General features: G+C 39.9%; 1 protein-coding gene, 1 long non-coding RNA gene and 1 other non-coding gene across 3 annotated transcripts in view; 2 read left to right on the forward strand and 1 right to left on the reverse strand.

Annotated features, from left to right (window-relative positions):
- The window catches only part of usp46 (ubiquitin specific peptidase 46), a 28,766-nt gene extending 17,932 nt beyond the window's left edge, over positions 1–10,834 (reverse strand). The window contains exons 1-3 of the mRNA XM_036581469.1: positions 10,455–10,834; positions 2,653–2,733; positions 75–288 (exon numbers count right to left, since the gene is read on the reverse strand). Of these exons, the coding sequence (XP_036437362.1) occupies positions 75–288; positions 2,653–2,733; positions 10,455–10,490 (331 nt within the window). The 5' untranslated portion in view covers positions 10,491–10,834. The remainder of the gene's footprint in view (positions 1–74; positions 289–2,652; positions 2,734–10,454) is intronic.
- A 519-nt stretch (positions 10,835–11,353) lies between these two features.
- LOC118816141 lies at positions 11,354–13,134 on the forward strand. The gene is made up of 5 exons (XR_005007847.1): positions 11,354–11,440; positions 11,897–11,962; positions 12,083–12,144; positions 12,395–12,459; positions 12,869–13,134. It is a non-coding gene; the product is annotated as an uncharacterized LOC118816141 (long non-coding RNA).
- On the forward strand, positions 12,192–12,311 carry LOC118816351. The gene has a single exon (XR_005007867.1). It is a non-coding gene; the product is annotated as a small nucleolar RNA SNORA26 (small nucleolar RNA).
- Positions 13,135–20,435: the final 7,301 nt, after the last annotated feature.

Raw genomic sequence — 20,435 nt, forward strand, 5'->3', positions numbered from 1 at the left:
ACTACATCTGTGAAACGTCAGGGAAACATTTGAAGTACTCTAGGATTGTGCTTCGAATATTAGCGTATCCTCACCGTTTTCCTTCCGCAGCCGTGAGATGAACTTCTTGGGCGGGATGACGCCCACCTTCTTCTTCTGTGTGGCGATGCTGTGGAAGAGGTCAGCCAGACAGGTGAGCAGATTCTCCTTCTTCTTCTGCTGCGCCTTGTAGGCCAACACGCTCTCCCTGAACGGCCTGCAGAAATAGAGCGCCTGCAGCACCGAGTTGCAGTAACACGTGTTCCCAAACTGCAAAAGAGAAAGAGAGGGAGAGAGAGAGAATTGCCATCATGCTTGTGCTACATCATCCTCTTGTATTTTTACAGAACAGAACTGCATGTGTAATGTAATCAGAGCTGAGGGAACAAAACGGCAGGATGAGAGTCGGACATTATTTTCTGTTCAATGACAAGCGCATCTTTAGTAGCATTAGCTTTGTCATTCTGGTAAGAGGTAATCTTGGCCAATTGACAGTGATCTCTTAGACCGGGTGCTCTGCTGTTGTGTTCTCCGAAGACAACATTTTCTGTCCTCGAAAATGTTCAGTGCTCGAACTGAATGAAACGAAGAGAACTGAAACGATACAGAGGGCCTGCTTAATTAACAGAAGACCTACAAAATATGACTGAAAACAAGCCTAAGAGTGGGATGGAAAGGGATGCTCAGCAAAATAGAGAACTGCCCTGATACAACAGTAATGTAATGCTGAGTCCATACTATTATATTGGTAACACAGTCTTGGTATGGTTTCAAAAAACAGTTCTGAATTTGAAAGTAATACTGTTCTTTAATGCTGGTCTTGCTCTGCCTCATGGGTACACACACAGCATGTGCATAAACAGTTGGCACAGTTTATTACACAATGGCAAAGACGTCTAAGCAGACCGTCGCCTCCTCTCTGCAGAACTTCTTTAGTATGTAAAAAGATGAGTTTCTGATGCTGTTTTGACACATGCATGTGTTTTAAAATCCATTCATGGGATTGAATTGGTAATTGCAGAATGAGGTTTTAAAATGAGCCTGAGGCACATTTGAAGTCATAAAATACTCGATTTGCACGTTTGACTGCAAACATAAATTATATTATGTATTAGGCTTAGCAGTAAGCCACTTGAGGCTGTTACAGGGACAAACAAAGCCAAAAAGCCCCCAGAGAACAGCATGATCCAGAAAGTTCGGTGGACATTATCACAGTTATTCTATGTCATAAAATCTCCCCAACATGTGACATTTTACTCATATGACTTTTGTTTTAAACTTTTAGTTTGGCGATAAATATGTCAGTGTGAATGCAAACCAGAACTAAAATGCAACAACGTATAATTTTCTGCTTTGCTTCAGACCAAAGGAACCAAGGTTAAACATACTGCTAAAACACATTCCCTTATTTTCACCACATGATGCCTTGTTTGAACAGTCTACGATCAACCATAACCAGTTGTAATTCAATTTTAAATGACCATTTTCCAACCTCTCTTTATCCCCTCTGTTTTTGTTACTGTGCCTTTAAGATTGATATATGATGTAAACAAGCTCTATTCTGAATAACTGGCCTTTATTGCACCTCATTCAAAAAACAGTCTGGGTTGAAACACTCCTTATAAATTCAGCTTAACTGGGCGGAGATAAACTTATGTAGATGGAATAGGCAGACATATGTAAATGTGCTAGTCTTTGTAAAATCACAGAAACAATGAATTTAAAATGAGCTGTTTTTTTGCAGCTTAGTTTCCATATATGGACTGTGTGGACTTCAACAGTACGTTTTAAAGCATTTAACAATGTTTACATCCTACATCAAAAAAAAGAAAAAAGGAAAATTATATGTTTTATGACACCGGCCCTTTAAAAAAGGTATGCTAGTCATATTTATTCAGCAATCTGTTCTGAGTAAACAAACGACATTGTCGTCAATTCTGCTGAAAATAGCCTTCGAATCTATCTGTAAAAGCCCTTCTTGTTGACAGGGTGACCCACTTGTCACTACAGCAGGTCACAACCTCCTGCAGCACTGGATAAATATGCAATTGCTTAATTGCTACTGCAATTGGGTTTGATAATTGAAAACATGACTGGAGTGTCAACATGACCAAGAACAGCTTGTTAACACCACACAGTGGCCTTACACCTCATTTCTTTAAGCCATTCACAAAATACAGCATAAAAACAAGTGCTTTCCCTTGAGTTTCCACCCAGGTCAGGCCTCAGGAGAACAACAGGAGTAGAGATTTTCAGTATAAGTCCTACAAACTGCAAACAATATCTAAATTACTCAAGTCTGGTTAAAATTATTCACAGGCCAACCACTTAAATTGCCATTGTTTAGGCTCATGGTGAAACAGACCTTTCTTGCTTTTGGATGTTTTGATGTGTGTTTTGTGGTCGTATTTGAGCTTGGAATACATGAGTAGTATAAAATGGCTTGATCAGCCACAAACAGAGCAAAGAAATCCTCTGCTTTCCAGAGCTCTCACATGCAACACTTTGCCTTATTTGGGCCAAGCGTGGACATGATCCACAAAATCAGCCCAACTTCCCATAGCCGTGATTACTCTGGCTTGTGTGCAAAAACATGTGTCAGTCGGAAAGCTTGAAGGCGTACGTGACACTTACGTTGACCAATCCAAAGTAGTGTTCGTTAATCGGGAACTGCTCTGGACCAATGTCTTTCTCCAGAGCAGAGGCATTGGTGCCCTAAAAGTGGGAGAAAAAGGGAAGACAGACAGAGACAACAATCATTAATTTAATCATAAATGAAACATTTAGGGTAATGTCCCTATAACTTTATTATAAAGCAACACACGCATCATCATTCTGCACCTTGCAATAAGTAGATAGTGGTGAACAGATGATCAGCCCAGGGCACAAAAGAAGCAGGTGTTTTCTAAATATGTAATTGCTTAATTGGTGCTGTCTTCTCACATGGTAATTGAGTTTTCTGCCTTCACAAAAAACGGTACTGCAGCTCGTATATGTGCGAGTGGGTACGTTTTGTTCTTAATGGTGTCGTGAGGAAAATCAGTACCAGGGCAAAAACAGCCTGTCTCAGGCAGCCAAAGAAAGCACTCTGTCCCCTCAGCAATCTACATAAACAAACATGCCTAACTCGATTTTGCCAAGCAAACTGCCACGCCATGCACGCTTATTCCACGTTCAGCCTCTTTCTGATTAAGGTTCAGTTATATTTAAGCCATAACCACATAAACTGATGAAATTATCCTCATACTGGTTTCAAATCAGCCATCATTCACTGCCAGCCTGTCGTGGTCATGTGTTCTGGGGAAATTCGCTCCATCACTTGCTGTGACCTTACAAGAAAAGTATTTGGTGTTGGGCAGCTTACTTTATGGTTTTCACTGGTACTGTGTGCTCTATGAGTAAAGAACTCCTGATTCTTTGTGTGGAAACAATAAAAAAGCATTGTTTTTATATTCAGGCTACTCCCTTTGCCCTATTTAGTGAACTTTGAAAACAGATGCCTTGTGTGAACAAGTTGGGACAGACAAAATGCACCAGCGAATTAGAAATACTACATAATGAAAAACTGTAGGCACAAGATTTTCAAATTTAAGAAGGAATAGAAAGAAAATTAAACAGCTGGCAAAAATAAACTGATTAATAAGCATGTTATAATAGGCTGACATTCAATCAGCTACTTGTTGCTATCGAGTTTCTGCGACTAATTTACTATACTGGTGATGCACAATGAGTACATTTACATGCACTTAATAATCTGATAACTGCAGAAAATCATATTTTGTCAGTAATCTAATCAACACGTTTACATGCATTTGAGTAATCAGATGTGAAGACTACAGGTCTCCATGAGTCAGACAGTAATCAGCTTTCTGCTTTGCAACCAGCCAATAAACTCACAGAAGACGTGACGTAAATGTAACGTAAAACTCGAACTTCATGCCGCAGCTTTTTTTCTAAACATGGCACCACTTTACCTAAAATATATGAACATACATCATCTAGAAGATGAAGACTGTTTGGTTTCAGCTCCACTCAAAAAGTGTTTTGCTGCCATCGTACAGCAACTCTGCTTGCTTATTTACGGTACCGTCGTCTGTTCTCAGACTGAGAAACACAAAGTAAGAGCTTACATGCACTGAGAAATCTGATTACTGGGCTAAAATCCAGCTCTCTTTACCAGATTTCTAGATCGGAGTATGGTGTTAACATGACCATTTGAATAATCGGATAACTGCAGAAATCTGATTATGATCATATTATCGAATGCATGTAAACGCACTCATTGATATTGGAAACATATCTGTATTAAAGATATTTATTTTTAAAAATATTGGTATCAGACAGATGCTTAGTTGTTTAGAATGTTTAGGTGATGTTAGGCAGCTATGCTAAAATGTAATTTGTAAATGTTTTATGGCATTAATAACGGTAGAAATGTACATTAAAAATATTGGATATCGGCAGCGGCCCACAGTTCCCATATTGACGCATCCTTAATACTGTTTTCAGGTTCTGTATAGATGTAAATCTGTCTTTTTAAAGATTCACTCGTTCCGGGTTATAGAAGCATTAACGACACCCACGATACGCTCAGAAAGGTGTAACATTTAGTCATTCATCACAATAAAAATACTGTTTTACGTAACATCCCAGCCGTAAAATAAGTCACACATATAAATATAAATTCTACATTGATTTTAAAAGTATTTATTCAACAAAGTCATCAACAGTCAATCGTTTTAGACTGTTGGAATCCCTTTGGACTGCTGTAGTCCCCCTTTTGTCCTTTCAGAAATTATCAGACTGGATTTTGGTTTTCTGGTCAAAATTAGGCTGAAAATTTAAAAATCCAGTGTTCACTTTTGAAAGACTCATCCCGGAAGTCTTAAAAATCTAATCAAGCAGATCTCAGCTGAACACAAGCTGAGATCTGACAGGGTTAAGGTTCTTCACTGAGGCCAGACTGGTTACTGGTAATACACTACCAGCCATGACATGCACTCTTATTATCTTTAACATTGTGAGATGGAACATTAAAGAACACATGACTACACGAGACTTCAGAGACACAACGGTACTCCAAAGTTAGACATGGTATTCAATGTACGGTCTTAATAATGCATGGACCTGTCTGCTAGGAAACGTTACTGAGTAAGAGAATAGCCTACTGAATAATCAGGAAAAGTCCAGGGTTCCATGTAAAGTTAAGTGATTGGGATTATGTTCCCCATCTAGTGGGATCTTTCACATCTGCTATTTAAAAGTAAATCTTAATATCCATGACTATCAGATCAGGTCTGTCTAAAGTATTAAATGGGAATTCCACTTATTTTTACATTTTCACAGCAGTGGTGAACCAGATGTCTGACAATTTTTTAATAGTTTTGAAATAAGGTTTCTGCCTAAAATGCATTTTTAAAAATCCATTCAGGTTGGAGAGGTACATGATTTTCCCATCATCACCATGACATATAAAAACTCAAAACGTGTACATTCATTGATGGTTTGGACAGTGAATGAATTGCCTATTTCGCACATTATGTTCTGTGGTTTCTGTGACCACCACAGTGAAGACATCTGACTTGGAGAGTATTTTTTTCAGAATTACCTCCATTTTACCTCTATATTATCAACATCACATATGGTTCACTGGTTGTTTTGCATAGTACATAGCATGACTATATTTGTGCTGAAGACACTGTGACCTCTGGTTCCTATCAGCACCACTGTAAAGAAAGCTGAATGAACCATTTCACAACAAACCACCCTGAACGACTTTGTTTACATTTTAATGACTGAATTATGTAGAAATTTGAAACCGGTGGAATACATTAAACAATCGCCCTTGTCATCGGTGTGACAGCCACAATTTAACCCAACACAACCGATTCGGTCTTAAAAGAACGTCAGAGTCACTGCCCGAAAAAGAGCTATGGAGATGACTGACAGGTGATTGATGCCAAATAGCTGCCCTGTGCTTTCTGTGATGGTAATAACCTGAGAAAACAACGCAGCTTTTCTTCTCTTTGAGGAAATATGAATCCAGCAAGGATTCCATTTCAAACTTAACAGACCTTAAGTGGCCACTGACTCAAAGGTATACACGTTTTGCATTGTGTGACAGAGAGATTAAGACCTTAAATGATCTTTGCCTACAGTAGGAGGCATGCTATACCCACACAAAGGCTATTGAATATCAGATGTTCAAAGGCTTTGGAAACAGAACGGTATTATTGTAGAAGGGGTATGAATAGAGACTTCTGCCTGCATCGTCTCTGACTGAAAGAACCAAAAAGCAGGGTTTTGTTTCTCCTTGAACTTCTGAAACAGGGCTGCACAATACTGCTGCATACTGCGATTATGATATGCCATCATCATCATCACCACAGCAGTGAAACAGAAATGTGACATGGTTAAATACTGGCCTACTTTGAACAAAATTATTTAGATTGTTAGATGACATGAATGCCTTGATTCATCCAAAACACCCACAGACACTCATGGGATGTGGGGGAAGTGACATTTAATAATAATAAGTTTGAAGGTTTATTTACATATTGCAAGCATTGGTGACATCATTTCTGCAAAGGCAAATACTGTTATAACAATTAACGAGAAATTTCACCAGTTTCTGAAACTTTCTGCAGCATTCGGCTTAATGGTGATGTAAACAAAGCCATTCAGAGTGGTTTGATGTAAACTGGTTCATGGTAGAGAAACTTACTGACTATATTTCTCTACAGTGGTGCTGACAGGAGCCAGGGATTGTAATGTCTACAATGCAAATACAGCCCATTTTTAACCAAAATGGCCAGTGAACCTACAGGTGTCTTCTGAGTTTTATATGAAACTGAGAATGACAAAATAGTCATAATTCTAAAAAAATAGGTTTTCTTTGGAGACTATTTTGCCTTACGATGCATCTTTCTGCCATGTATGGATTTTTAAAAACATGTTTCAGGTCTAAACGTTATCTCAACACTATAATAAAACAATGTCTCAGGCATCAGGCAGCATATGGGGCTTATTAACCATGAGTCATAGCTGTTTGTGAGGGCACTTTTAAAGGCACTGAATGCTTTAGATGTCTGGTTCCTATCACCATCACTGTGAGGAACTCAGAGTTTCTCTAAAACTGAGAATGTCGCATCAAATCACTCTGAATGACTTTGTTTCCAACTTAATGATTCCAACTTAATGATTTAATTACGTACAAATCTTGGGGAATTGGTCGAATTCCCCTTTAACAACTATACATTGACCCCGAAAAGTATTTGGACATTTGTGCCATACTTAAAAAAAAAAGGTATTAAGTTCATTGTGTTAGGAAACAAAATGTAACACTGAATGGAATTCATTTTAAACAGATCATTCAAATGCTGTCTTTGTCTTTTTAGCAAGTGTTCATTCAAAATTTTTGATTGTTTGAGCTGGCTTCTGCAGGTTTGTATACAGAATGCCTTTTACATATCAGTTCATGATCCCACAAATGAACACGAGCTCTCCAACATCACTGGAAAAAAACAGCACCACATTTTGACAGCATCACACTTCAACCTCTGTGCTTTGCAGTACCCTGTAAAGACCTCAAGACCCTCTTCTCGATGCTTGTTGCACATAAAGACTCTATTATCAGTCTGATGTTGTGCTAAAGGTATTATTCTCTGAAACAGTTATCTTTTTGATAAACAATCTATTTCCATTAAAATTTACCCATGATTAAAGTGTCCAGATACTTTTTGTGGCCACTGTATATTGTGAAACCCTATTTGAATACTTGTGCACACAAGCAAGTGAAGACATACACATAAACTTGTGATTTTCCTGGACTGGTCGCATCGAATGATAGATTCAATTACACATTCAATTAGCTACAGACAGGCCTACTGCAGAGAACTGTATCACAAAGACAAATTAAATGGCTCAGAGCTCTTTCAGGTGCTTCTCAAGGCCTGAAATTGCAATGTTAGCATCTGACATGAAGACACTGAGTAAAAGGGAGCATTACAATTTATATAGGAAGCATTTCAATATCTCTCAATGTGTCTGTGAAAAAAGCAGCCATGTCTCTCATACACAGACAGATCCTGGCAAATGGTAACATAACTAGCACTAAGGAAGTCTGGCCTGTGCAAACCATGAGGGCTACCATACATCCAACTAAATAATGCAACATATCCTAATCGCCACCATGACTGAAACATCACTTGCACCCACCATCTGCCTGCATGAGTGGGGAGTGTGGATTTCACACTGGGCTGCAGTCAGGCAGGCAGCACTACCAAAACATCCTGACTGAAACTTAAGAATTGCATTACACAAAATCTGTATTATCACATTACATTACTGACTGACTACTGAAACTAAAGACAGACTGTGCCAGAGAACACAAAACTACTTCAGTTCAACAGCTAAATCGGTAAAGAACTGCGGTGCAATGATTCACAAAATTCATAACTATGTCTGATACAATATGGCAAAATGAGAAGTACCTGAAAATCTGCCTTATGTTAACATGTTAATGTTTCTATTCAGGGTTGGGATGTAATGAAGACAAGTATTCAGAATACATATTCAGAATATAGAAATATAGTAGGTGTATTCAGTCCAAGTTACATTTTGGTATTAAATGATGTTAGAAAAACCATCAATGTCTGTTTATGAAATATGGAAGATCTGCCCTCATTGTGGGTTTGCTTAATTGATGTTTATTAAACTTGCACTATAATTAGATCATTATTAAACAGGGTTCTTTATTCACTCCAGTCTGTTGAAAGCATTTTTCAACACCTCTGCATTCAGAATTATAAGACTTGCCTGAAATTATTTAATACAGTGTACTGTCACACTCCTTCTACGTAAACAGAAGAAATTTCCCAGCATTATTATTATTGTGTTATTGCAATAATACGGAAAATATCATAACATAAAATTGTCAGTACCACCCTGCACTACCTTCCTGCAGAGCTCGGTTTAGTCTAACACACATAAGCTACCTAATAAATGTCTTGAGGAACATGTAAATATTGGGCTATATCTCAGAACTAGAACTGAACTTTCTTGGTAGACAAGTCTTCAAAAGAGAGCTCAGGCAAGAGTCTGTATGTCTGGAGAAAGTTGAGGAATATGTAAGAAAGTAAAATTCCAGTTCAGTAGTTTGGCAAAGTGTAAATCAAGAGTCAGGCCAGACAACATCTACAGCTATCTCTACTGTGAGTTGTCCAGTTATTCCTCAACGTGCTTTGGACATTCTGAGCACAGCAGGTCACCACACATCACTCAGCTCAGTTTAAAAACTGGCATACAGCTTAGCAATCATACAGCATTAAAAACTGAACACTGACCTGGACCCTGACTTTCTTTTTCTTTATTAATGAAAAGAATTGTGGGAGCGCAGAAAGGCATTTGAGGTTGCCATGTCTGGTTTGCAGTGACCCTGGTGGAGGGTGGGCCTAGTGTGGTTCGGGCTGACGAACGCTGCTTTGACTGCACATGAGCACTGTTCATTATTTACTGCTGTAAACCATCAGGGGCTGTTTTACATACCTGGACTGCTAAGCAATCTGAATAACTATTCTCCTGCTGTATAGGTTTGACTTGTGCCTCCATTTATCTGGCCCACTGAGAAATCAGTGTGTAAAAGTGTGGTCTTGCAGCATTATGGTGATCGTTGTTGCTCTTCTGTTGTGTGGTTTCTTACCTTATGTTACTGTTTTCATCTATGCTTACCATGCTTACCAGGGTACACTGCAGGTGTGCACTAGAAGGTTTGTATTATAAAGTGTGCTGGTTCATCTCACTCCCTGTTCTCCCTGTTCTGCTGTCCTTAATGAACTCAAAGCTTGCAACACCATAAAAATAAGCTGCTCAAAGTTTTCAATTTAAGTCAGTGAGGGTCTTAACTCATGCTTACAACACAGTGCGCGTGGTCAGGCTCCATGGCAACGCCAACCGAGCCGTGAGCTTAGCTTTTAGCACTTCCCAAAACATTACAAATGACCTCTTAAACAGGGATTATCCTTCTCCTACCATCATGACTGCGTCCCCGTTTTCTACATTAGTCTGATATCTCACTGACACTTCGTTACAAAACATTAAAACAGCCAGCAAACTTGCACTGTGAGGAACTTAAGAGCACTGGGAATTTAATGATGTGTAAACCGGCCTGGATCCTACAGAAGTGACCACCCCCTAATCACACCGCATTCGGCCTAACGGACACATTCATTCAGACCGTCAGCCAAAACACCCAGCATCTTAACTCAGTGCACTACGGTCATGTCAGTTATCCAGGCCAGGCGCTCGTCCCCTCCGGAGCACGGAGCAAACAGGTCAACGCGAGAACGGACATCAGCATCCCCGCACCAAGGAAGCGCTCAGCTAGCTAGCTAGCCGGCTAGCAAGCTAAAGGTCGATGTTAAGATCAGTGTACTTACCATATTACAAATGGAGGCGATATTTCTGACAGTCATTTAGTTCACAGGGTACCCCTCGCGGCCATCTTCATAAAACAAACATGACTGGAGGTTGCAGAGCAGGTAGATCTTGCGCAGCTCGGACCAAGAGGCCAACTGCAGCAGCAGCAGCCCCTGTCTGTCTGTCGGAGAGAGAGACCTGACTCAGACACACGGCATGCAAGTATTCACCGTTCACGCAATATGTGCTTCGCATAAAGCGATATAAAACGCGATATAAACGTCTTAAAATGTTAGCTTAGTTCATTTTGTTCGCTAAAATCGTGCCGTTGGATTAAACCCGCTGAGGTATTCGCAGTAAACATCATCATCGCTCTTGGCAGGTAACTAGCTAGCAAAGTCCGAACGGACCGCCCACGCCCCGCCCCTTCTGACGGAGAGCCGCTTTGGTTCGTGTGAAGTGGGGCGGGCTTAACCGTGATTGACAGATCGCTTGACCAATGAAAGCCAAAGATCCAGTACAGCGAGAGGTGATATTCTACATTTTGGCCATTGACAGACCTTTTACAAGAAGTCAGATTTTTCTTTTTTATTATGAGGAAATACACTTTTTGGTACAACGTAAAAGGGGTGCAATAACAAAGATAACACGAGCTGCATTAACTAGATCCACATCACTGCAGAATCTGCCCAGATTTATTGTCTTGGTAAAACAGTCTATTCACTGAAAAATGTGATAATCCTGAAAAATCAAATTACTAATATAGTTTGTAGCAAGAATAAACAGTGATTTAAAATACTCTGTGTAGAAACCATTGAGCTTTCCAGTGTCCGGTGCAGCTGGTCAAGGCTGGTTCAGCATGCCTGTGCCTTTAAAAGTCCCATAATTCAACTCTCCCTCTCTGCTTGGTTCTGTGGTTCTTCCTCCAAATTTCTGACTCCGGTCTTTCGCCTCTGCTCGCTGTGGGAGATGGACGTGTCTGCGATGGCTGATTCACCTCTAGAAGGTTCGAGATGATTCTTCTGAAACATTTTTAAAAAGGCTTTGCTGTGAAACTGGTGCAGTTGTTGGTCTGGTCTGCACTTTCTCGGACATAATCGAATTTAGTTGCCTTTAGACAGGTTTGTTGAGCGGAGTAGGCGGTGTTGAAGTGGCTTGCTAACTCTGCTAACACGTTTAGCTGGATTACAGTGATGTATGCTAGCGTATGTAATGTTGCTCACCCGTTCGTAACCACCTTCAGCTGAATTAGGGGATCCAAACAGAAAAATATGAGTTTGTGTAATGAATATGCGACCATGTCCGTTCTAGGAACACGTGGGGTGAACATGGTCGGGCCTCTCTTGACCCATGTGGTATAGCCAGCTAAGCTAGCATAGCTTGGGTTTAGTGTAGAAGCTTTAGTAGGCCTCTGCGTTTAGTCTGAAGTCTGCAGTCCTGATGTGATTTTTTTATGTTCTAGGTCTGACTTTTGAGTCACCTGGTTGACTAGGATGACTTTGTTGCTTCCACGAGTGAACCTGTAACGGTAAGTGTGGTCAAGCGTTTCTTCCCTTCCAGTCGGAAGAAATACCTAATTTATCTGATAAATATTCCATAAATGCAATGTTGTAATGTCAGTGTTTTGATCTTTCTATCTTGTTTTCAGGGAAGAGAAATGAACATGTAGCTCCTGGCTGGAATGGAGAGTCCTACACAAAATTACAGCAGGTGAGATTTAGTAAACGTGCATAAGTCCGTTTCATTTATCCCCTTTATTGCCCATTTAAGACCATCATGTCCTAAATGGTTAACACAGGGGGGTAGAAGAACTCTCTCAAAAACCTGAAGTAAAGGCTGAATATTCCTTGCTTCGGATCCTGTCGGGAGAAACAAACCTTTTCTTGCCCAAATGTTAGTTTTCCTCATGCTTAGAATACTTATATCTAACGAACATGGACTCAATTTCACTTGTTCACAGGTGCTGAAAGTGGAAAATGTGGATTGTGAAAATGACAGTAGGCCTGCCACGTCACATGTAGCTAGGTAAGTTAATTTGCACGCCTGTATCAACCCCAGGTTTTTTTTTTTTTGTAAAAAAAGTCCAGATAAGACAGCCCCACATTTTGGGTAATTTAGGCAGCGTTCCCTCCTATGCTTTGCCCACTGGAGGCTGCCTGTGTCTCTAGTGGCCATTACAGGGGGGTACAGTGACCCCTTGCTAAAACAGGGGTCAATGGGCTTCTCCATGTGCCTGGATCCTGGGCGAGGAACACAATCTAAAGATGAGTGTTTTATAAACAGCTTCTTTAAGAATTAATACCCGAATATAAATGAGCTGTAACGATCAGACTTCAGATGTTGAGGATTACTTACATTGTCTGTTTGGATTTAAGCTTGAATGAGTGGTTTCTGATGATTAATGATTAAACCTGCTTACTTTTTTCCTCACCAGGTGCTGCTGTCTTAACCCTGATGGACGCATCTATGCTGTGGCGTTGTGCATTTGATACAGATTGTATAAATTTGTTTAGCCTTTGACTTTGTACAGCATTTGTCTGTAAAATGGAGCAGGTCTGTCAGTTCCAACTGGTTTGCCAAATTGTTTCTGTACAAGTGCAGATTAATGTATAGGCTGTGTTCTAACAGTCCAAATGCCTTTTCTCAGGTACATGTAAGCAAGTTAAAACTTATTTTTTTTAAATAAAAGTTCGGCCTTTATTTTTGTGTGTCATTCTTCCTGGGAGACCTGTGTGAATAATTGTCCTCATTAATCTGTAGTAGCCAGTGAGTCCTCTTAAGATGTGTGAAAAGGTTTAAATGCGTTCTACCTGTCAAGAGTGCTAAAAACACCACAAGATGCAATTATTTGTTCCACTTGTAAGCATAAGGCAGTGAGTCATTCTTTCTAAGACCTTTTTGTTGGGGGCTGATTTTTGAAGATTTCAGGAAATGGGGAGAATGGTTAGGGGTGAGAGGCAGTGGGCAGGCAGTTTTAGCAAAAGCCTTATTTGGTGCACCATTATGTTATGTAATGTGTGTGTATATACTTTGTTTTTAAAATGGTTCTTTACATCAGAATCTCAACTACAGAAATGAGTCCTTAGGGATCCAGCAGTGCTTTATCAACGGCAGTGTTCTGGAGATGCATTTTTTTTTTTTTTGAGATCTTTACTATCGAAGGCCTTTCAGATGGACAAAGTAAGCAGGACGTTTTGGGCTCATTTGTTTGGTTCAATGATTAAAAATGTATCTCGCAACTAGTCCAGCCTGATCCTGTTAATGGATATGATGCATCATATTCTAAGTTTTAACTTGATCTGTCATTGTTATTGTAAAACTTCACCTGAGTGTACAGAACCCTTTGAGGTACCATGTATAAAAAGTGCTATATAAATGAAGATGTTAGTCATTTGTTGCATATTACTGCTCTAGTCTTGGCTATGTGCCTCTGCCATGACCTTAAAATAAGAGCTAACCAAATGGCAGGTTGATCTCACCATCGTAGATATGAAAAACACATTTTCATTGTTTTATGTAATTTAAGGGGGACATTTTTCAGTGACAGTTCTGTTCAAATGATAAATCTATTATAAAGGACATTAAAGAACCTGAGCAGCTTAATCACAGGCATTTCAGGGATGATGAGCCTTATTTTGCACATTATGACCTCTTAGTGAATTATGAGAAATGTGCCAGTTCTATGGCCATTTAAAGTGTAAACGTGATTAATGAGCCAATGACAACAGGGTCTTGGAGGTTTTGATGAGTAATATTGAGATTTTATTACAGGCTATAAGCGAAGTAAGGCTAATGCAGAGAGGAGATGCAGGAAATTGCATTTCATAGTTTTGACAACGGAAGGATGCTTCTCGGGATATAGATAAAGTCAAGTTCAAGGCTAAAAAAAAACGAGTTTGAGTGGAGAAAATGAAATTCCATCTATTTGCCTGTATCATGTACACAGATCAGGCATAACATTATGAGCACCTCCTTGTTTCTGTGCTCATTGTCCATTTTATCAGCTCCACTTACTATATAGGTGCACTTTGTGGTTCAACAGTTACAGACTGTAGTCCATCTGTTTCTCTGTTGTTAGCCCCCTTTTACCCTGTTCTTCAGTGGACCCCCATGGACCCTCACAGAGCAGGGACTATTTGGTTGGTGGATCATTCTCAGCACTGCAGTAACACTGATGTGGTGGTGGTGTGTTAGTGTGTGTTGTGCTGGTCTGAGTGGATCAGACACAGCAGTGCTGCTGGAGTGTTTAAACACCTGCTGGACTGACAATAGTCCACCAACCAAAAATATCCAGCAAACAGCGTCCTGTGGGCAGCATCCTGTGAGCACTGATGAAGGACTAGAGGATGACTGTTCAGCAGCAGATGAGCTATCATCTCTGACTTTACATCTACAAGGTGGACTGACAAGGTAGGAGTGTCTAATAGAGTGGACAGTTAGTGGACACAGTGTTTAAAAACTCCAGCAGCACTGCTGTGTCTGATCCACTCGTACCAGCGCAACACAAACTAACACACCACCATCACGTCAATGTTACTGCAGTGCAGAATGATCCACCACCCAAATAGTATCTGCTCTGTGAGGGTCCATGGGGGTCCTGACCACTGAAGAACAGGGTAAAAGGGGGCTAACAAAGTATACAGAGAAACAGTTGGACTACAGTCTGTAACTGTAGAACTACAAAGTGCACCTATATAGTAAGTGGAGCTGATAAAATGGATGATGAGCATAGAAACAAGGAGGTGGTCATAATGTTATGCCTGATCGGTGCATATTCTAAGAACTGCAAAGTTGACAGAAAATGTGGAAGTGTTATTCCAGGGAAGATAGGATCTGCTCTTCTGCATGAGCAAAAAGGCCTACCTGACTGATCTGTCACACCTACAGCACTGCTAAACTGTAAAGGTTGTGTGTGTTTGTGCTGACAGGACCAGCATAAATGCTACAACCTCCTGTGTATGTAACACCATAACACAACAGAGATTTATGACTGGCTTGTTAGTGAGCAGGAACATTCTCTCAAATCAAACACTGAGTTCATTTGAAACATGGTTGTTCTCAGAGGATTTAATTCAAATTAAACAAGCCTATTAAATGAATGCTGTATTGGAGGAGAGCTGGAATGGAGCAGATATGGCCGGCTGTTTGAAGCTGTCTAAAATGTACCAGTGGTTTATTTGAGAGCTCTGAGATTGACAGCTTCACACATGCATTGGTTTGCTTTGAGTCACCTTTGAGTGACAGATGAACAACTAAGAAGGCTGGAGACAGTGTGTCTCTCCGGTACGCTCTGTTCAGAGCACAGTGTAGAATGTTTTTGGCTGTACTGCTGTGTACATGTGAACATTAGAGCAGTGCCCTTTCAGCTAGACTCTGATCCAGTTCACCACATCAGAGTGCAGAAGCATTTAATGTTGTCATGGAGAGCAAGGCAAGGGTGTGAATTTGAATTTGAGTATTACACCAATCAGCCATAACGTTAAATCCACCTCCTTGTTTCTTGTGCATTTTATTAGCTCCACTTACTATATAGGTGCACTTTGTAGTTCTACAGTTACAGACTGTAGTCCAATTGTTTCTCTGCATACTTTGTTAGCCCCCTTTTACCCTGTTCTTAAGAGGTTAGGACCCCCACAGAACAGGTATTATTTGGGTGGTGGATCATTCTCAGCACTGCCGTGATACTGACATGGTAGTGGCGTGTTAGTGTGTGTTGTGCTGGTCTGAGTGGATCAGACACAGCAGTGCCGATAAAATGGAGAGTAAGTGTAGAAATAAGGTGGTGGTTTTAATGTTATGGCTGATTGGTGTATACTAATGGGTGACGAGTCAAAGTAAATAAACAACAAAACGTGTCTTACTAAGGTGTTGCACCACCACAAGCTTCCAGTACAGCTCCAACAGACCTTGGTTTGTTTTCTCTGGAAGCCTCTGTAACTGTACTGGAGGGATGGAACACAGTTCTTTCCCTTAATTGGTGTTTTAATGATGGTACAGAGCACTGTCTAACATGTGTTTAACCTAGTCATTTTCATCGAACTCATCAAGCCTGTGGGTGCTGAACATGCAGTCCTGTATTGTCTCTGTGTGTACACTGCACATGCACTTGTCCACTTGTAGAGCATGTGGTGATGGATGGCTCATGTGACCATATCACTTTTTCCTCTTTAATGTAGATCATGCCAGTGGTTTTTGCATCACTTCCTCTCAAATGTGTATTCATAAATCTAAATGTGTATTGAAACACTAGTCAGTCGATCAGTCTTGTGACTGAAGCTCCTGCCCCCTGTGCCCAATATGCAGGCTAAAGCATTGTTTTTATTTGCCACAGAGTGTGGTAGGATGTTAATATCTTCATTATATAATGCCAAACATCTGTCTGCATGATACAAAGAGGAGGGTCACCATTTTTTTCAAATGTCTGCATAGTTCTATGTTATAGATGCAAACAAAAGTAATTCAGTGTGGTTTGATGTGAAATTTGGAAAAATTTCATTACAGTGGTGGTCATGGGAACCAGCTGTCGTGATATCCATAACACACATATAACCACTTTATTTATTTAATTCATCAAAACCTCCAGAGAACCTACACCTGTCTTTTTGATTTTATATAATGCTGATAAAGGTAAAATAGTGTTAAATTTAACTTTAGGGACTGTTTTGCCCTATAATACTCTTCATGTTGTTAATGGATTTAAAAAAAAGTGTGCTTTTGGGCAAAACCTGATCAGGCAGCTCAGGTGTCATGCAGCATAATAATAACCATTTAATGGAACAATTTATTGTGAGGGAGCTCTCAGAGGCAGACTTCTGGATCCTGTCATCACCACTGTGAACAATTCTGACTCAGGCTCATCTAAGTTTCTCTAGAGCAGGGTGTACATCAAACCACTCTGAATGACTTTATTTACATCTTAACCATTTAATAATGCAGAATTTAGGGCCAGAACACACCAACTGAAAATTCTGCAACAAACACCAGTATTTTAGTATTTGCAGGTGCCCAGAAAAAGAACTGACCAGCCAAATGAATCAAAATGAATAGGGAGAGAACATTTTGAGTCTTCCAACAATCGAAAGCATGTACGGCAAGCCAACCTTATGTTTCTGTTTTTATGTGTATGTGGGTGTTTTTTGGTGGTAGCACTCAGCAAAAGTCTTAAGATAAACTTAGTTAAAATTCTTTAAAACTGTTCAGTAAGAGTGTTTTTTTCTTGTAAAAAACACAGTATATCATTAGAATCCATTCAAATAAACCATTTTACAGTAAAAAGCTACAATAATTTATGTAGCACACCTGAATTCAGTTAATCAAGTGTGATTCAGAGAAATATTGTTTATGAGAACCAAGTACTGAATGGTAATTATCCAAAAACGAGCTGTCTCAAAGAGAGTATTTGTAAATGGTTAAGATGATACACTGACAGATCATAATGTTTTGTATTTATTCTAATATTAGTGCATTTTCTGAGCAAATACAGACTAACTGGCCAGATACACAGCTTTTCATATAAATGTTGCTGATCAAAAAGATTAATCCGATTTCCATGCCATATGCACCTAGGAACCAATCACATACCAATTGAAAGAGGGGGGTCATAGAGTTTTTGACTGTCAGTGGAAGATGGCTCCCTTCAGTCTGCAAGGAGATGCGACCCCTGAGCAGAAAGCGTTCTGTGTTCTCCACTTCAATAAGAGTGAATCCGTCATAACTGTGCAACGTGATTTTCGTTGGCAGTGAATCTCCAACAGCTCAGAGCGTTCGTTGTTGGTTCCAACACTGGATGATCTCCGAAATCGTATTGAAAGAGCCGTGAGTGCAGCGACACCCGACATGCTCAATCGAGTATGGGATGAATTTGACTATGGTGTTGATGTTGTCCGTACAGCTGGAGGAGGTTCATATTGAGCACTTATAAAATTACATAATAAACTTTATGCTCACTTAAACTATTTACAGTTTACTGCATTGTTCTGTAATGATTTACAAGTGAAATAAATCATTATGAAATCGGATGAATCTTCTTGAATCACCCTGTATTATTATTTATTTATTAATGCTTTCGTTTATTATAATGGATTGATTTATTACTATAGCAAAAGACTTGAATGGAGCAGAGCAGTAAAAGACACTGCATGCTATTTTTGGCCTGTAATAACTGCATCGCGACCATATCTTAGACACACTCTTGTTGTGTTTTAGCAATAGCGAATGTTGTTGGTGACAGCAGGCGGTGGGCCACAGCATTTAGACTGTGATGGATGGTTGGGGGCTTGGTTGGGTAGGTTGCCACGGACTGGGCTGTCAGCGGTCTGTTTTGGCGCTCTGTGTTCGGTTACTGTGATGAGTTTCAGCACTGGGCTCTGCTGTGTTTAGACAGGAGGTCAGCCTCAGGTTATGCTGCACGTTTTTGGCAGGGAAGTTGGTCACTGTGGGGGATTAGGCCTGAGCGACCTGGACACCTTTCTGATGAAGAGCACTACGGCTTGTTTGCTTACACACACACACACACACACACACACACACACACACACACACACAGACAAAACATAAATCACCCCATGGCATGAAAACACACATTGCAGCTCTGTATTAAGGAGGCATAGAGCATTTAGTCCTACTTACTGTTATGTTGACATCTTCAATCAAATATGTAACACAATCTTCACCTTTCACCGACTTTCCACACACACACACAGGCATGGCTCTTTTGAAGTGTGCCTCTAAGCATTCTGTGGAAAGACTCCGTTTGACCTTCTGCAGGTCGACTGAGAAACAAAGAGATGAATTATGGATTATTCTTTCCCCTTCCTCTGGAAAAACAAAGAGTTCATCTCACTCAGTGGCGCTTTCTCTCTAACACACACTGCAGCACAGAGAGAGTGTTGTGAGCAGTCACAGGTCGCATGGACAGATGCCATGTGAAGCAGGCTACTCTGTTACTCTATTTCTGCAGACTCCTCTGTTCTACTATGTTACTCCTGTTCCGGTTACATGCAGGCCTCTGGATCAGTGCTACAGAAATGCGCTCGCATGGAAATGAACCTGGCACAAAATGTTACAGTGAAGACATTACAGTAAAGCATTTTCTGAGCAACGAGTTATGAAAATGACTTATAGTGATGTTCATCATAAATGCCCATAGTTCTAGCAAAACTGTAGTATTAGTTCAGAAATAGACCAGACACTCCATCCCACTTTCACAAAATGGTACAGTAATGACATTTATGTTGTAAAATAATTAGAAGTTTTTTTTTTAAAGTCTGATGATCTACCATCAAAGATAACCTTAGTTCTAGCAAACCTACAGTAATGACACTTTATATTCAAGATAACAAATTCATTACTAATAATATGTTAATATGGCAGTGATTACTGTGTTACTTACATATTAGTCAACACTTCATCATGCATAAGTTGTTAGTTAGTAATTGATTAATTACCCAGCAATTAATAATTGAGTGCACTGTTGGTTTAGTCTGTCAGTTCATTGCTTATGTACGCATGAGAGGTAGTACTTCTGCATTGGTCCTTTATCATTTATCATTACATTTTCCCTCTATCGTGCAGCTGTGTATGGAACACATAGCTCAGAGTTATCTTTACATTTTAATCATTAAATACTCCTTAAAAGATTCCAATTTTTCCTCCGAATGTAACTGGATCCTCTGAATTATGAGGCTGTTAAGGAGTTACATGCTAATTTAAAGAGGCATTAGAGGAAGCTTTGTCAAATGTGGTAGCTAAGTTGCTTTGGCAGCAGTATAGAGTACATTTGGAGTACATTTGCTGGTGTAATATAATAGTGATAAAATTAGTAGACTTACTTTCACGCTATGTCATGCCTGGATGTAGCAATGTTCCTGTTTCGACTTCTTAACAACTTCGTCATTCAGAGGAAAAATGTACACAGGGCAAAACGTATCAGGTTTGCATCATTTTTGTTAATCACAGGGTGCAATAGCAGTGACTTCTGAAAATCTCATTCATTTTTGTCA

This window comes from Colossoma macropomum, unplaced genomic scaffold (assembly GCF_904425465.1).
Source record: "Colossoma macropomum unplaced genomic scaffold, Colossoma_macropomum, whole genome shotgun sequence".
Classification (NCBI taxonomy): domain Eukaryota; kingdom Metazoa; phylum Chordata; class Actinopteri; order Characiformes; family Serrasalmidae; genus Colossoma; species Colossoma macropomum.